The sequence below is a fragment of the Eurypyga helias genome, unplaced genomic scaffold (genome assembly GCF_000690775.1).
Source record: "Eurypyga helias isolate BGI_N326 unplaced genomic scaffold, ASM69077v1 scaffold49382, whole genome shotgun sequence".
Classification (NCBI taxonomy): Eukaryota; Metazoa; Chordata; class Aves; order Eurypygiformes; family Eurypygidae; genus Eurypyga; species Eurypyga helias.
Window position 1 is genome coordinate 5687 of NW_010238852.1, and position 16113 is coordinate 21799.

At 41.0% G+C, this 16113-nt stretch overlaps 1 protein-coding gene across 1 annotated transcript; it reads right to left on the bottom strand.

Annotated features, from left to right (window-relative positions):
* Nucleotides 1-2602: 2602 nt before the first annotated feature.
* LOC104506858 (serine/threonine-protein kinase WNK2-like) lies at nucleotides 2603-15542 on the bottom strand (the record flags this gene model as incomplete). The annotated part of the gene is made up of 6 exons (XM_010147960.1): nucleotides 2603-2856; nucleotides 4396-4440; nucleotides 9622-9720; nucleotides 10655-10870; nucleotides 13421-13635; nucleotides 14857-15542. Coding segments are annotated over 6 exons (1515 nt in total), but the record flags the coding sequence as incomplete, so codon positions are not given.
* Nucleotides 15543-16113: the final 571 nt, after the last annotated feature.

Genomic DNA, 16113 nt, shown 5'->3' on the forward strand with positions numbered 1-16113 from the left:
GATCATCGCACAGGACAAACAAGAACATCTCCTAAAAAAAGTACCCAGTTTGAAGACACGAAACAACCTGCCCTAACAGTTTCTGCGAGTTTGTTCCAGTTAAAAAAAAAAGGGAGGGGGGTAAGACTCACCACATTTCCAATTTATCTAGCCTTTGATTCCAACACAAAACCTTACTATAACTTTCTCTGATGGGCTAGAAATCTGTTTAGCGCTCATTGTTTTCTTGCAAAAGCATTTTTGTATTCAATCAAAAAGACAACAAAAATATGGTGTTAACAGATGGACTGAAGAAATATAGCCTGAGCTTTATATGCTCCCTATTAGAAAGCTATTTTTTCCAGCCTTTATGTGATTTCCTAAGTTCTTTGTCTTTTCAATACCATTTTAAAAGGTAGACTCAACAGCGATTCAGTGCAGGTGTAACATCTCTCCATGTAACGCAGCACTCCAAGAACTGATGATGGGTCACTTGTCTGGCTGTCCAGGCTAAGGGTCCTTTTACACAATTTTGTTCCTCCCCTTTTGGCTATTTTTTCTCCCAGTATCACACAGCCCCCTCCCCCCTTAACTTCAATTTCCCCTTTAGGGTGAATTTTCACGAGGCACAATTAGCAGAATGATGCTCAGCTCCCAAAACAGTCCTTGTGCTATTGTAAAAGTCTTTTGAATTACACCCACCGCCCCGTTTTCTGTCATCTCCGGCACGCAGTGCCATCTTGGCCAGACAAACCCAGCACTAACCACGCTAGGAAGCTGTGTCATCTACCTTTGCATCTCTTCTGCAGCCCGCACGGCCCTACAAGAACTTTATGCACAGAACCACCCAGGGCAAGCTGGCGTGGGGCTTGAAGGTCTCCAACTGACCGCCACTCTCCTCAGCAACAAGGAGTGATGTGAAATGAAGAGCAGGAGACCGCAACCTCTCCGAGCTCTTGGTAAATTATCTCTAAAAGACAGCCTTGTTAATTCCCTGGAACAACTACCATGTTCTAGAAAGAAATAAACCCTCTAAGATCAGCGTATTAAGGAAGGGACATTCCTGTTCCTCTCACAGCTATATTCTGCAGTCTCCACAGGCTTTGAAACAGAGACATCAAGACTGCAGAAGGCAAAATTAACCCTAAATCAATGTTAACGGGTGATTTAAATAAGCAAAATAACCCCTCTCTTTTTCAGAGTTCTAAGTGGGCAGAACAACCCCACTGAATACTTCAAACTACTGCAGGAGTCTTGGGAAAAAGACATCAAGCTACAAAAAGCACATCAGAAGAGGGTAAGGAATTACTTAACACATCTGTGCCCTCACCATCACTTCCTAGAAGTCTTCACGTTTCCTAATAAGTCCTTTGACTTATTTTGTGAGAACCAATAGGGCCTTAAGTAGATGTCACCGTTACTCCAGAACAGGTTTCTGCTGGTGGTTAAACCACCACGACACAGTTACTCTCCAGTTTTCGTTCATTTAGGGCAACTGAGAATTGACATAAAATTGCTTAATAAATTTGCATGAACACTTCCCCCTGTGAAGTCAGTGACCCTACCAACTTCGAAACCAGCAGGTACCAAAGCAGACGTCGTAGTGTGGTTCCTCTCTGGCACATCTCACCTCATGAATAACTACAGAGCTACCACTACCACATACAAGTGGGTTTTTTTTTCCCTCTACATGCCAAAAAGGCAATGGTTTACTATCCAGATCCAGTTATCTTGTTTTCAAGGGTTTACAAAGCAGTCCCTCACTGGTTTTCTTCTTGCTATTTCTTTGCTTTTAAAATAAATTTATTTTCCTCTACTCTGGCTCAAATTCCAGTCTTCCAAAAAATGCATTCAGCAAAAATTATTTGTCAAATAAGCATCTGACCATGAGAAGGAAGAGGAGGTCTGGAAACGCAGACCAGGGTGGGACAGAATGGTAAACTGGGATTCTGGACATATCTTCATACACCTTTGTGCCTGCCTTTGTATCATCACTCAGCCATGAAAATAGGCACTGAACAGACACAAATGCACGTCCCAGCTGCTAAAAATCAAAGGGGATGAATGGGGGTGCTTCCAGTTTGTTGTAGTTAACTTTGACAGCATTTCTAAAGATGGTATTTTCATGAGGCAGAGAGCCTCAAAAATGCCCGATACAACAACCTAGGTTAGAAACCCATCTGGCTGTGCCCTGTCTCAGCGTAGTACTCACTCCGCTTCCACTAAACCAAAGGCTCGCCAAGCCACCAGCCCAGTCACTGTTCTGCCTAAGGAAGATTAATATTAAACATCAAAAAGAGGAAAACGTTAGAAATAGTTAAAACGTAAGTTGAGCAACATATGGTTAACAGTATGAGTATTGCTATATATTCCTGTTAATAAGCAGTTTGCAATTCAAAAATAGATATTTTATATATATATTGCAGCCCATATATCCCTCAAGATTGTCCCAAAAGACAATTAAAAAAAAACCAACTGGTTTAGTAGTTAATGAAAAGAGATGAACATTTATAGGAAGCATCTATCTGAAGTAATTTTAGCCTATGTTCTCCTCCAAATCTGAGTTCTGCAAAGGCTGTCAGACACATAGCAAAAGGTACGTTCTTCAAGGAGTGCCACTTACTCCACATGTCTCACTCTGTGTTTGCATGGGGTTAGCCTTTGGCTCCATGTCTTGCCTTTTTTGGTTCTGCTTCAGTTGGTTTAAAGAAGGTTTTGTCTGTGCGGCTCCAACAGTTTTGCTTGTCCACTGGTCAACCAGCTTGTGAAGATCGTCTGTGAACATGCCTTTCTTGTTGTTACTGTTGTTGGCCTGAACCTGCAGGGTTGATTGCTGGAGGGGCTCAGGACACGTTACGAGACTGTTTGTCGAGGATCCTGGAAAGTCACAAAGAAAGTTGACAATGGCATCTCCGCTTCACCACTTGACTGTTCAAACACTTTCTCATCTACTGCAATTCAAATGATGGCTTTGTGGACTTTTAACCCTCCCCCTCCTTTCTACAGAACACCTTTGCTTAAAGAAATGGTCCGAGTCCAATGTGCTTGTATTTTCTACCACATTATGTTACCTCAGCCACTACCTGTTGCACCCACAACTTCCCTCTAGGCGAAATTAGTGACTGCAAGAGAATTAATGAATGCAGTCACAGTAGCACTGACATCCTCAGGCTTTACAAAGAGACTACCATGAGAGAGTGGGAGGCAGGATGTACTGCTTACTAGAACTGCACACCTTTAAAAATGAATTTACCATTTATTTTACTTGCATAAGTTCACTGTCCTCCTGGAAAAAAGTAATTTTCATGTAGTTTACAAGTAGGGTTGGCTACTAGGCCTCGAAGGCTCTGGGAACCCTCTCCTGATGATCTTAGGACCATTTACTCTGCCATCTGCATATTTTGTGGGTAAAAAACCCACCAGGACCATGAGCGTACAGAAGAAAGAAGAGAGAGGAGGACATAGTGAGTGTGTGAGTTTTTGAGGCAAAGATAAAGATACAGAGCTTTTGGTATAGATAAAAGCAGACAGGAAGAGTATTGACAGAGATTTAATTTTATATATTCATTTATTTCTAGAAGAACTAGGGAAAAAAAAAAAACCAAAAACCTGTCCTTTTTGTGTGTTGGCAACTACAAGTCTGACACAGCAAGATCAGCAGGGAACAGCAACTGAAGGTGCCTGAATTTGACCTAAACAGGCAATATAAAGTAACTTTTCAGCTAACTTATTTGACATAGCTAAAGATTTGAAATAAAGACCATCTCTCCAAGCAAAATGTTCATAGAACTGTAGTAAAGTTATTATATAAGCAAACATGAACATTCAGTCGTCTTTTTTCTGCTAATCAGTTACCAGTCAATGAAACCAAGTAAACTAATTAGTCCTATGGTTATTTAAAATACATTCATAACCTTTAAATGATCATGCATTCAACCTGCAACCTAACTAAGTGAATACTGCTCATTTCCTTTTCCTTTGCTTGAGGGAAAGGGACGAGTGAGAAAAACACGTATTTTGACAGGAAAGCTCTTCAATTAGTGTTCAAAATTTCATGCACCTCAACAGGACAGAGATCTTTTTAAGCTATAAATTCCTCCAGCAGAGAACCGCAGTCATATAGAGGTGTGTACTTCAGAGAGACAAACACTGAATCCAGTTCTCTCACAGCATGCGTGCACAGTCTCACACACAAAGAATACCACAACGGTCTTGCAGCATGCGTGGTTCCCAAGGCATCACAGCACATGCATTACTACGAAAGTATCACAACTTGCAGTCTAATTTCATATCAGTATAAGGGCATCAGCTCTATTCATTAAACAACTAGCTTTTAGTAAAAAATAATTTAAAAAAAAAGCAAAAGACATCCCATGCCATGAAGGAAATACTGAGAAACAAAAATGGGATAGTTACTACTACTGTGATCTTTGCCTAGACATAGTCGTTTCAAGGTGGACCCTACAAGGTAAAACAATACAAGACATACAGAATTAGGTAAGACTAAACACGACAAATCTGATGGACAAGCTTCTGTACTTTTAAGCAATCAAAAAGTAGTTATTATGCAAGAGAGGACAGACAAAGTCAGCAGTTCAGGTGAGTAAAGGAAGTCTAAGTAACTGGACAGCTCAAACCTTTCTTAATGTGCAGCCATTCAGAAGCTTCGAAAAGTACAAGAGCATGCCAAAAGCAAGGTCTCATGACTTAAAGATGCATTTGTTTGGGTTTTTTTTTTGTGGTTTTTTGTTTGTTTGTTTGGGTTTTTTTAATTGCCTTGGCTTCCTAATAGGAGGTTTTGATTCCTACTCTATTTATGCAGGAAATGATGTCAATTCAGTTTGTGATAGGAGGCCAAAAATGCTTTCAGGAACAAGTCAAGCTAGTCTGGCTGCAAAGACAAACTGTAAAACAACTCTGCGAGTCCTGTTTTACGAGTCCAAAAAGATACATTGTTCTGCAGGTCTGAGGCCAATTGTTTCCAAATACTTTCTTAGTAGGATTTGTGTCTAAATGTGAGATTCTGAACTTCAATTGAAAGTAACCGTGAATGAGTTTCCCTTATGCCTTGTCCAAGTGCAGAAAAGCATTCCAGCAGCGTAGCTGAGTTTTCATTTAACCAAACTAGGTGGTTTTCTCGTTATTACCTCGTTACATCCTTCATCATGATTTTACATATTCTTTTGGATAAGCAGTGCCAGAAGTGTACCGAGGACCCTACTTTACTGTCAGATCTTGCCAGACATAAGCACCATTTCTATTCGAGTGCCACATTTCCTGAAAGGCATTTTGGACTGGGTAAGAAGAATATCATTATGGGATGGGAAGGAATGAGTATCTGACATGGGGCATGGCAAGTTTATTGTGAAGAAGCACTTGAAAACATGAGCAAAATCAGAGTGTGGGGCAAAAAGGATGCGGGGATACAGGATGGATGTGCTTTTTCTCTACAGCAAACAGTGTCATTAGTTTGTTACTGTGCCAGAAATGCAGCTTTAAACTCTGAGATTGCAGGTCCAGGTTGACATAGGCTCTGAATGAGTCTTCAGAGGAGAAAGGAGAGACATCAGTCAGAGACTGAGGAAGAGAAAGTAAAGAAAAGAGGGAGGAAAAAAAAGGGAGGAATGTTTGTGTTTTGATAGGGGTGGTGTGAGGAGGAACAGAAGGATTGCTTTGAAAGATTTTCTTATTATTTCATAGAGTTTAATGAAGTTTCGATCCCAGGAAAATCAGGATGTGACTACAGTAATGTCTTATGCAAGCATGACCAAGTTTAGCTTCTCATCTCAAGGCCTAGATAACAAATAAAAGTCACATTCACAACTGAACAATCTGCATTGTATCTTTAATTTTTTCCCCTCTTTTCCCTCAGATATACCTTACCTTGCCTACCGCTTAAAGTTAGCTAGCAACTCTGAGTATGGAAACATCAGTGGCAGTAATACTAGAATGCTATTTTCTTAACTATCCTGCAGCAATCTGCACGCAGCAATAAGCACTATTTGGCACAGTATGTATGCAAATGCAAAGCAACTGCCTGCAAAAAACGAATGCAGGCAGCTGGCTACAGAACATGCTCAAATGCATGTAAAAAAACTTAATCACCAACCCCTCTGCTTCCTGAAAACCGAGTCACAAGTTTACATACACCTCAGGTGTCAAATCAAACCTGGGCCCCCCATACGTGTGGGGAAGAGACAGCAAACAGTGATACTGGACCGACTCACAAAATACCTGTGTGAGGGGTCCAATGTTAAGGAAAATATTACACCAAATATTTTGGCAAGTCAACCACCAAGAAGAGCTGTTTCTTCCAAACGCATCACTCCAGCATGTTGCTTGGGAGATGAGAAACGTTATCTAAGTGGTGATATTGCCTGAAGCAGGGACTGACAATCATTTGCTATAATTGGTTTCAAATTCAAATTCCATTAAAAATGCTCTTGGTAAACCTAATTCACTAGATTAATTGTATTATTTCTAAAAATCAAGGTGTTAAATAGCTGTAAATTTAAGGAGATTAATCATAATTAAGATTTAATCTAAGAGTGCAAAATTTCAGCAGTGTTTTAGCACCAATTCCAGATTTCTTATCTGAGAAATTAAGTAGTTATTGTATCATACAGGACAGAAAAAAAAATTCACTGTCCCATATTTACACGAACAGCTGCCAAAAAGCTTGAAAGCTAAAATAAAATTGAAATGGCAATAAATTGTTAGACCATTTCCATAACTGCATATGCACATACAATATATTAATTACTACAGACCTGACAAAAATTGCTTTACACAAGGTTACAAGATTAAGCCAAATGGAGCTTTTGAAAACTCCACTGACAATCAGCAGAAACTCTTCCCCAAGATGCATTTGCAATTTAACCCAGGGAAGGAACTCAGGCTAAAATTATGCTGAAGCCCATCAAAAATATTTTATTCCTTGAAAAGAGCAAAGGAAAAGTCAATATTGGACATGGGGAACAGATCAAAAAGTTGTTCAGGGAGAAGACTATGAAGGCGTTCAGTTTTGATGGATTTTGTAACCGGGGGAAGGTATTTGGTGAAACTCTCTTTGATGCATCCGGATATTGCTTTTTTGAAAGTGTGCTGCTAATTTGTCTGCTAACAACAGTACCGGCCTCACACTGGAATATCCAAGCTCCCCAAAGGGCTACTTTCCCTTAATCAAACACAGATCGAGAGCATTTCTGAAAATCCCTCAATACATGAATCTCAATCTATGAATCTTTCCGCTCTGCAACACCAAAAATCTCAGGGAAACCTCGGCTCGTGGAAGAGACCCAGGATACTGAGCTGCCTGCACTGGGCAGCCACAGCCCCGCTCGCTCTCCGCTGACCCCAGCACCCGGCACCTTCAGCACCTAGTCCTCGGCTTGCTTCTGCCTGCGTGCTGGGTCAACCTACGTCCCCTCCCTGGGGAAGGAGCGTGAGCCAGCTGGTGCTCGCAGCAGCTAGCACCCTTCTCCCTGAAGCCAACAGTGATGCTGGTAGCACCACCAGTGCCTCCCGCAGTAGTCCCAGCCCCAGCTGCCCTTGGGGAACGCAGCCTCATCTTCATCCCTTCACACATGCTACCAAACCATTGGACTCAAGGCGGAAACAAGCTGACATCACCTCCTATCCCCATCAAAACCCACTAGTAATTCAGCTGTGGAAACCTGTCTAGCAACTCAAGTGACTGGTAAGCTGCGCTCTCTGAGCGGCAGTGATTTTGGATGGATGCGTGCCGCTGTTTAACTCTGCCAGGCACTCCAGGGTTAAGTGCCTGAAACAGTCCATCTCCTCCTATGACTCAAACAGGGAGTGCAAACCTCCTCTCTGAACACTTCGCCCAGAAGAAACCGAGAAGAGAACATATGGGCTGAGAACAGAAAGCAATTAGTCATGCCAAGTTATTTAAGCATCGGGAAACTTCATGATTTGAAGGATTTACATATTTCATTGGTTTCATTCACAATATCCATGCACCCAAACATTTTTAATATGCTGGTTTTTAATTGCCATCTCCCAGCCTTGATGCATCCTACTGAATAGTAATTCTGTGAAAAATTAAGGAAACTACTTCTGGGAATTACGTGTGCAAAGGAAGAAACTATGATGTCCATTATAATACCAAAAGGGAGAACTTGTGAACTGAGCATTCCCCTCAGGTTCTCAGAAAAATTCCCTGAATGCAAAATTGTCTCATGACTTCAAGAGTCGTTTAAAAACTTGCATGATAAAATTAATGATAAATTCAGTATGCCAAGCAGTAAACATCAGTTTTCAAGAACCTGAGTGTTTGGACATTTAGGGACCTCAAACAAAAAAATATCAAGATTATTGTTAAAAATATTGTTTATTCATAAAATTAGGAGGAGTGTATTTGAGTGGTCTTGTGCCTTTGATCTGTACCACTTGAATAATGATGAGCAATGTAGAACTCCAACGGGAGATCTGGTATGAATGCACAGTTAGTTAACCAAACATTTTCTCAAGAACATTATTAGCCTTTCTAATGTTATATGTAAGTGGCCTATAGTACCTGTTCAGCACAACATATCTTTATTGTACAAGCAAAATCTGTTTGCCTAAAAAGCAGCATATAAGATTAGGTAAAAAGGTCAATTTCTTAATTAAATAGCTTGATATCGCTTGGTTGAATTGCCAATTACTTTAGTAGTGACACAATTAGGGTAGAAATAGCAGGTGCACAATTATTTGCAATAAAAAAAAAGAGTGGATCCTAGCAATCCATTTCAAAGTATCATTTGAACATCCAATATTGCTTTTAACTTATGCTTTGATGAACTGCTAATTGACTTCATCTCTGAGGTCACATATGGTCATAAGAAAATAAACTGAGCGAAGTGCTTCAGCCAGATCAGCTTACACAAAAAAAGTTGAGGGCACCCTCCCCTGGAGTAACCAGATCTTCCTGCTGCTTACAAGTATATAAAAAAATTGCTGACAAAGTAATCAAAGCAAAAGCATGCGGAAAAGCCCACCTAGAAAACAGATTTTGAAAGAACTAGCTGGAGCACTATTGTCTCAGCATTTCCACATGCAAAGAGCAGGAAAAAAATAAAGAAAGAGTGGATATAAACAATACTGTATATTGTGTTAATACAGCCCTTTTATGGAAGTTATACCCTTCAGTGACCTTCTAGTATTGTATCAGCTTGCTACATGCATGTCTTCATAGTCCAAACATGTGTGAAAGAGACCATTCGTCTACAGAAGGATGGATTTCTTTTTGTTGTCGCTGGAACCGGGACAGCAGACATGTATATTTGCCACATTGCAAATAAAATTACTTCAACATAAATCACAAAGTACAAAAGCTTTGATAAGTCTAGGGCAGAATTTACCATAAGGCTATATAATAAATGATGAGATCTTCCACACATGCTTTTGGTGCCCAGGCACGAGCCAAAAGCAGTGCAAAAAAAGCTTTCATATGAAAAATTAATGTAAATAAGGCATGTTCATGATGATTACTTAAAAGAAAGGTAAAAAGAAAGAAAAGATGGTTCAGAAACAGGGGCATCCTGCCAAACATATTAGAGATATAAACCATGGAATTGGAAAACGGGGATAAAAGAAAGATGGACTGTGATAAAATACAAAAGAACAAATACAAACAGATGGACAAAGACACAGGTCCACTGAGGAATCTGGTACGAGGTTTGCTACTAGATTTATAGGTCACTCTCTCAGACGTTTGGTGGAAAACCGTCCAGCCTGCAAATGAATATAAAGGGAAGAAAACAAAGACACTTATAAAGTACAAGTAGCTGTGATCAGATGTCCTATACCATCAGTCAAATCAGCTTTGTTAAACATCCACATCTCCATTTTAACTTTGCCAAAGAGGAGTAAGTTAATTGACCATACACAAAGGATGCAGTAACGGCAGAAGAGAACAGATAGGTATTTTGCAGATTAGTTTGGCAGGATGTGCAATGAGAGGAAGGTATTTTAATCATCATTATAACTTCCAGTATGCATGGCAACAAGATCAGTCAAAGCCTACGGAGGTGTGCAATACACAGAAGTATCAAAGGTCAGGACTGGGGAACAGAGCCAATTGACAGTCATTTAGCTGGGACTCCAAAATCACGCACAAAGTTAACCCCTTACATAAAGGAAACAGCTTGGTACTCTGGCTTTGTTTTTTTCGGTTTGGTTTTGTTTGTTTGGGTCCCATCCCCCTCCCCCAAGATGTTTTGGTAGTTTCTAATGAGAAACTAACTCTGGGTCTACCAGTATCAAGGGACAAAAAAAAAAAAAAAAAGCCCCAAATGAACCCAATCTCCTATGCTTCTGTATTTTTTTTGTTTTCCTCTCATTTTTCTCAGAAATCTGTAAGGCAGACTCCAGAAAAGGTGTCAGTATAAGGCCACTGCTGGCAAAATAAAAGGTATTTTCTTCCTAAAAATTATCCTCCCTTCTTGCGTGCTGACTCTTAAGACTTGGTAAGACTCTTCACCATTGTACCTCTGACAATACTGCAACAATCTTTTTAAAGATAAGCCAGTAATTTGGATTGTGAAAGGTTCATGTTCCTGTATCACTAGAATTGAAATCCACTCCTAAAAAGTTTAAGCATAAGGAAGAGAACTAATTTTAGCATGTGCTGGAAGACATGCTGAACAGCTGGTATGACAAAAATCACCTTGGCCAGTGCTTGCGTTCACGTCGCCTCCTTCGGGGCCTAGGCCGGAGCAGATGTCAGAAGACAAAGAGGCTTTGACAGAGCAGGGCTGCTGTGTCTGAACAGCCTTCCCAAAGGCGGCTGATGCCGGGGAAGTTACTGCTGCTGCTTCCGGAGAGCCAGGCTGAACTTTAGCTGTGTCTTTGTGGCGTGAGTCTTTAAAGTCTGAAAGATTATCTGAAAGAGCAAACAAACAGAATACATGCAACAGCAAACGCTAGGAAACCACTGAATAAGTCTGTGCCTAAAACTAATCGCTCCTTTGCCACTAAGAGAGGTTTACAATTCTGAGGAACTCTATGAAGCACCAACTTTATGGAGAGTCTGAACCTGAAAATAATCTACACAAACTGTTGCTGATCCAGATCCTCAAGAAGCTTATGGAGCAGGTTTGATTTTTACAGGTTCTTTTCTGCATTTTTCAGAAAGCCCGGAGTCTGGACCTCCCAAGGAACACTGCTGAAATAAAGTTAGACCTGCAGAAGTGCCTAAGCAGGACAACGAACACACACAATAACCGAGCAGAACACGTAGGCTTGCTCTCAAACATGGAAGCAGATGGAGAGAAATAAAAAGTTGCTGCAAAACATGAGGAACTTTTTATAGCTATAACTGTATTTATAGCTATCTATATATACATGAACAGATGCCTATATCAAAATATCTGTATGTATCTATCTACATGAGTATCTCGGGTAAAGAGGCTTTACCACCAGAATACCTTTGTAATCATGTTACACGGATTTATCTAACAGTGGAAATGACAATTACATCAGTAACCGTATTAGAAAATGCCTACCCATAATCCCCGAGAGAGGACCTAGGAAGGTCAAAAAAATGAATCTACATAGGTGACAGTGAGGTGGGTTGAAAACTGGCTGAATGTAGAGTTGTTCACCCGGAGGGTTGTGACTGACAGCCCAGAGTCTAGCTGGAAGCCTGTGGCTAGTGGGGTTCCTCAGGGAACAGTCCTGGGAATGCTTATGAGGAAAGGCAGAGAGCACTGGGTCTGTTTAGCCTGGAGAAGACTGAGAGGGAATCTCATCAATGCTTATAGATATTGAAACTGCGGGTGTCGAGGATGGGGCCAGACCCTTTTCAGTGGGCCCCAGTGACAGGACAAGGGGCAACAGACACAAACTGGAGCACAGGAAGCTCCACCTGTACTTGAGGAAAAAATTCTTTACTCTGAGGGTACCAGAGTACTAGAACAGGCTGCCCAGAGAGGCTGTGGAGTCTCCTTCTCTGGAGATATTCCAAGCCCACCTGGACACATTCCTGTGCCATCAGCTCTAGATGAGGGTGCCTTGGCAGTGGGGTTGGTCTAGATAATCTCTGGAGGTCCCTTCCAACCCTGACCATTCTGTGATTCTATGAATACAGATCCTCAAAGAGAATGTGAATTTTACACAGCACCTCAAAAAGCTGGAAAATAACACTGAGGAAATGCATGAAGGAAAGCATGCCCCAAAGTCTGACTGAGCAGATTTCTGTTCTCTAACTGAAGGTGAAGAGGAAAAAAAAAAAAGTAGAATTGGGACATTTTATGCAGAAATAAGCTTACATTATTTGGCCTAGGGTAGCACACTGATATGAGCCAAAATCCATGAGTGGAGACAGACGTGGGATTTATGAATAGACAGAGTGAAAAATGGCCAGAGAGAACCCAGGAACAAACTGGAAAATGAGTGGACCAAGGCGAACAGACATGCAGAGAGTCTCATCACAAGGAAAGGAACTGAAGCCATGCACGTCAGCAGCTGAAAAGGCATAAAGCATCAAACGTTGCTTCAGTTCCTCTAGGCATGAATACCAAGCTTCAAGATGGATCACAGTACGTTCTTTGCCTCTGAATATATTTGTTTTTCCTCTCTCAGTTGAAATCTTTGATGAAAAGCAAAATCCTCCAAAACACTCTATAATTAAAATTGATGCAATGAAATTCGAAGTACACCTTTGATGCAGTGACTTTGCAAACAAGAGCTACCAGGTTTGAAATACAGGGATAATGCTGGAAGTGCTGCTGCTCCTCTAAATAACAGCATGAACTGAGATACTGAAAAATAATTCATATTCTATTCTACATTTTACTGAAGAAACGGGTACTGGGGTACATCAACATTTCCCAGCTGAATTGTATCTTTATACCTTCCAATGAGATGATGGCTCAGGACTGTACCACTGTTTGAAAAATCTCACACTACTTTAAATGGTCAAAGCATCCACCACAGTTTTATAACTCCCTTTACCTCCCATCCTTTGGGGGAGCAAATGCAATCCAAACTTATTTATATGGCATCTTGTAGGAAAAATAAAAAACAACAAGATACAGCACATAATCAACAGAGGATAACAGCACCTAGGAATTGAATACATACATCAATAAACTGCATTTGGAGAAAGTATGAAAAAATGTAACCAGGCTGTATTCCAAATTAAAGTGGAATATCGTTTCTCTGCCAAGCATTGTAACCAGTGCAGAGAAGGTATGCGTGGTTCAGCACTGCACAGCTGGAATAAGCCTGTCCCCAAGGAAGCCCACTTGAAATGGCTATCCCTGGTAAAGAGACTTCATCACCAAAATGCCTTTGTTCACACTATGCAAACCTGAGTTGTGGTATTAAAACCAGTAACATTTCAGTGCCCTTCCTGCAAGTCGTGCAACTGTGCAGCAGAACCAGAACCGGCACAAACAACAGGCATAGGGAAAGCACCTAGTGTACCTACTTGTGCTTGATGTTCCACTTCTGAGCTGCTGGACCAGAGGGTTTAGTAGTTTTCCACCTTTCAATTTATTTTTGCTGGTTCTTCGGCGACGGCCACTCGGTGGGGCTGAGTGAAGGAACCCCATGTTGGGAGGAAGGGGTTTCCCTAACCGAATATACAGTGCCTCTATCTCATTCTTCTGCTGAGTCTGAAGTTCAGCAATTTCTTTCATATGTCTAAATGTAAACAATAAAAGAACTCTGCTAGTGATATATTTGATAAAGCATTACATCTCGAGAGGGTAATTTGTTACTAAACAGAAACAAAACAGACTTTGGTTATAAAACTACCAACTGCTCATCCAAAAGTATGTGCAGTTATAACAATCTACGTGGCAAATATGGTGTCTTCTAAAATATTCATGTATATGACAGAATCCTAGACAGCTAAAAAAGTCTTAAACATCCTCAGTAAAAGCACTGATTTTGACATCAGATCTAACAGGAATGCCAAACTATTCCAGAATGTCTCTTTTCAAACCAGTGGCTTCAAAAAAGTGGCCTTCTCAAGGCATGTACATCAGTTTGAAGGAGTGAAGAAAAACAAAAGTGCTTCCCATAACAATTCCATTAGCACGTGAATCATTACCTCATAATGCAGTTTTCATTATAAAGTCGGTTTAAAGGTTTTCTATTACTGTAGTTCTGTTTTAAAAAGATGCATCATCTATATTCAGTAAAACCATTATACTTTACAAAGAAGCGTAACATTTTGCTTAAACTAGCATCTAATGCTAGTTTTTACCCATCACCTGCCAGGACAGAAAAAAAACGTTCATATTTAAAGCAGCTAGCCCTCAGGACTGGACCCCTGCCAGGCTCACCCAGTCTCCTGTCTAGACTGGACCAACGACTTGAAACGAGATCCAATGGGAGGCGAAGCGAGGGTCTTACGTGCCTAAGAGATGCTAGGTTATCTGCTGTAAAAGCAAGTCTGGGAATAGTGATAGGTCTGTAGACCTGAGAGTCTATCAACCTTGCAGAGAAGGGCATGAAGAGAACACTACGGCAGCTGTCCATGCAGGCATTCAGATCATTTTTATGCCACTTTAAATAGCATCCACATGGGAGCCTACTATCCTGCATTACAGGTGCTACTGTTTGCTACCATATCAACATACCTTTTCACTAAGGAAACTGGACACCACAGCAGAAATATTTTGGAGTTTAGCAGAACAATTCCATAACAACTTCTTTTTAAACAGAACTGACAAATGAAGTGATGCATAAAAGGATGCAGTATGGAATCTGGGGGAAGGTCCTAGCGATGCCTACCTTGCTCAGAACAAGTTTACTAATTACAGCTATGAAAACCGCGTATTTGGTCATCATACACAGAGATGCTGCCTAGGTGTCTTAACACAAGCCCCCCCAGCACTGTTTGCAAACCCAACCTACTTTTCTCTCAGGTTCTGCAATTCTTTCTTCATGTCTGCATCTTCAAATTCCGAGTCATTGTCGCTGCTCATGTATGAGGACTGCGAGTGGAAAGATGTTATGTTGATGGTAGGAATTTTTGTCCCCTGCCCATTGGGTGAATCTAGGCCTGGCGAGCTAGGTTTGCCAGATCTTTGCAGAAAAGCAGCTGCTTTTTTAATTAAGTCAGTGGCTGCACTACTGCTCGGGGGGGACAGTTGGGCAGCAGCAGCTGCCTGACGATGGAAGGACTCATCAGCAGAATCACTCGAACCCTGGTCACAGAGGACATCGACAGAAGAGGCCATCTGCACCCGTCGGACAGCTGTCTTCAGATCAGGGCTGGAAGGCAGCTCATCCAAGTAGACGTCTGGGGGTGCCGAGTACCTTAAGCAGGGCGGCGCTGCTAAAGTTAATTCATCCTGCGTGCTGATTACTGAAAACCTGCCAATAGTTTTGGCTGGTGTTCCGCTATCATGAGTTTCAGCCTGTTTTCCATAGGAACCAGAATCCAGAGAGTCATCCTTTTGAAGGTTATTTATCACTCCATCTGCTGTAGATATCTGTGTTACGTTATTTGCGTGTTCAGACAAAGTCACAGTCTTTGCCTTCTCACTCCTTTTGGAAGTTTCCATCTGTTTAGTCATGCCTGATGATGTAGGTGCAACCTGGAGAAAATAAAATGAAGATTAATTCCGAAAGTAACCGTAACAATGAAGCATAAAACCAGTCCGAGTTTCTAGTTACCTGAAAGAGGCCTTTTGTTGTAGCAGTAGGAGCTGAAGTGATGCTTGCAGCTGAACCTGTTTTACAAGTTGGGGAAGAAAAAAAAAATTAATGTGTGGAATGTTTAGTATAATAAAATCCAATGTATTTATTGCAATAAACTGAAGTGCGATTAAGTGTAGCACTAAGGAATAATTTAAATATCCAATCTATGTAACACAGGTCTATAATGCAAGAGGCAATACTGAGAACAATAAAAAGGATCTTCAGGTAGGCACTCTCCTCAATCTATTACAGTGTGGGATTTCACTGGTCAGTTGAAAATTTTTGACAAGAAAACTGGAAGAATGAAATCTGCATGGTACATTGGGGCTGCATTACTTATGTGCTCTTGATGTCTCGAAAAAGTATTTGCACTCAGCTGTCCATGCAAACAAAATGCTGCAGCTGACCACAGACGGACTGGTATTTCACACCTTTCATTTCACAGAATTTCCAAATGGTTTGGGTTGG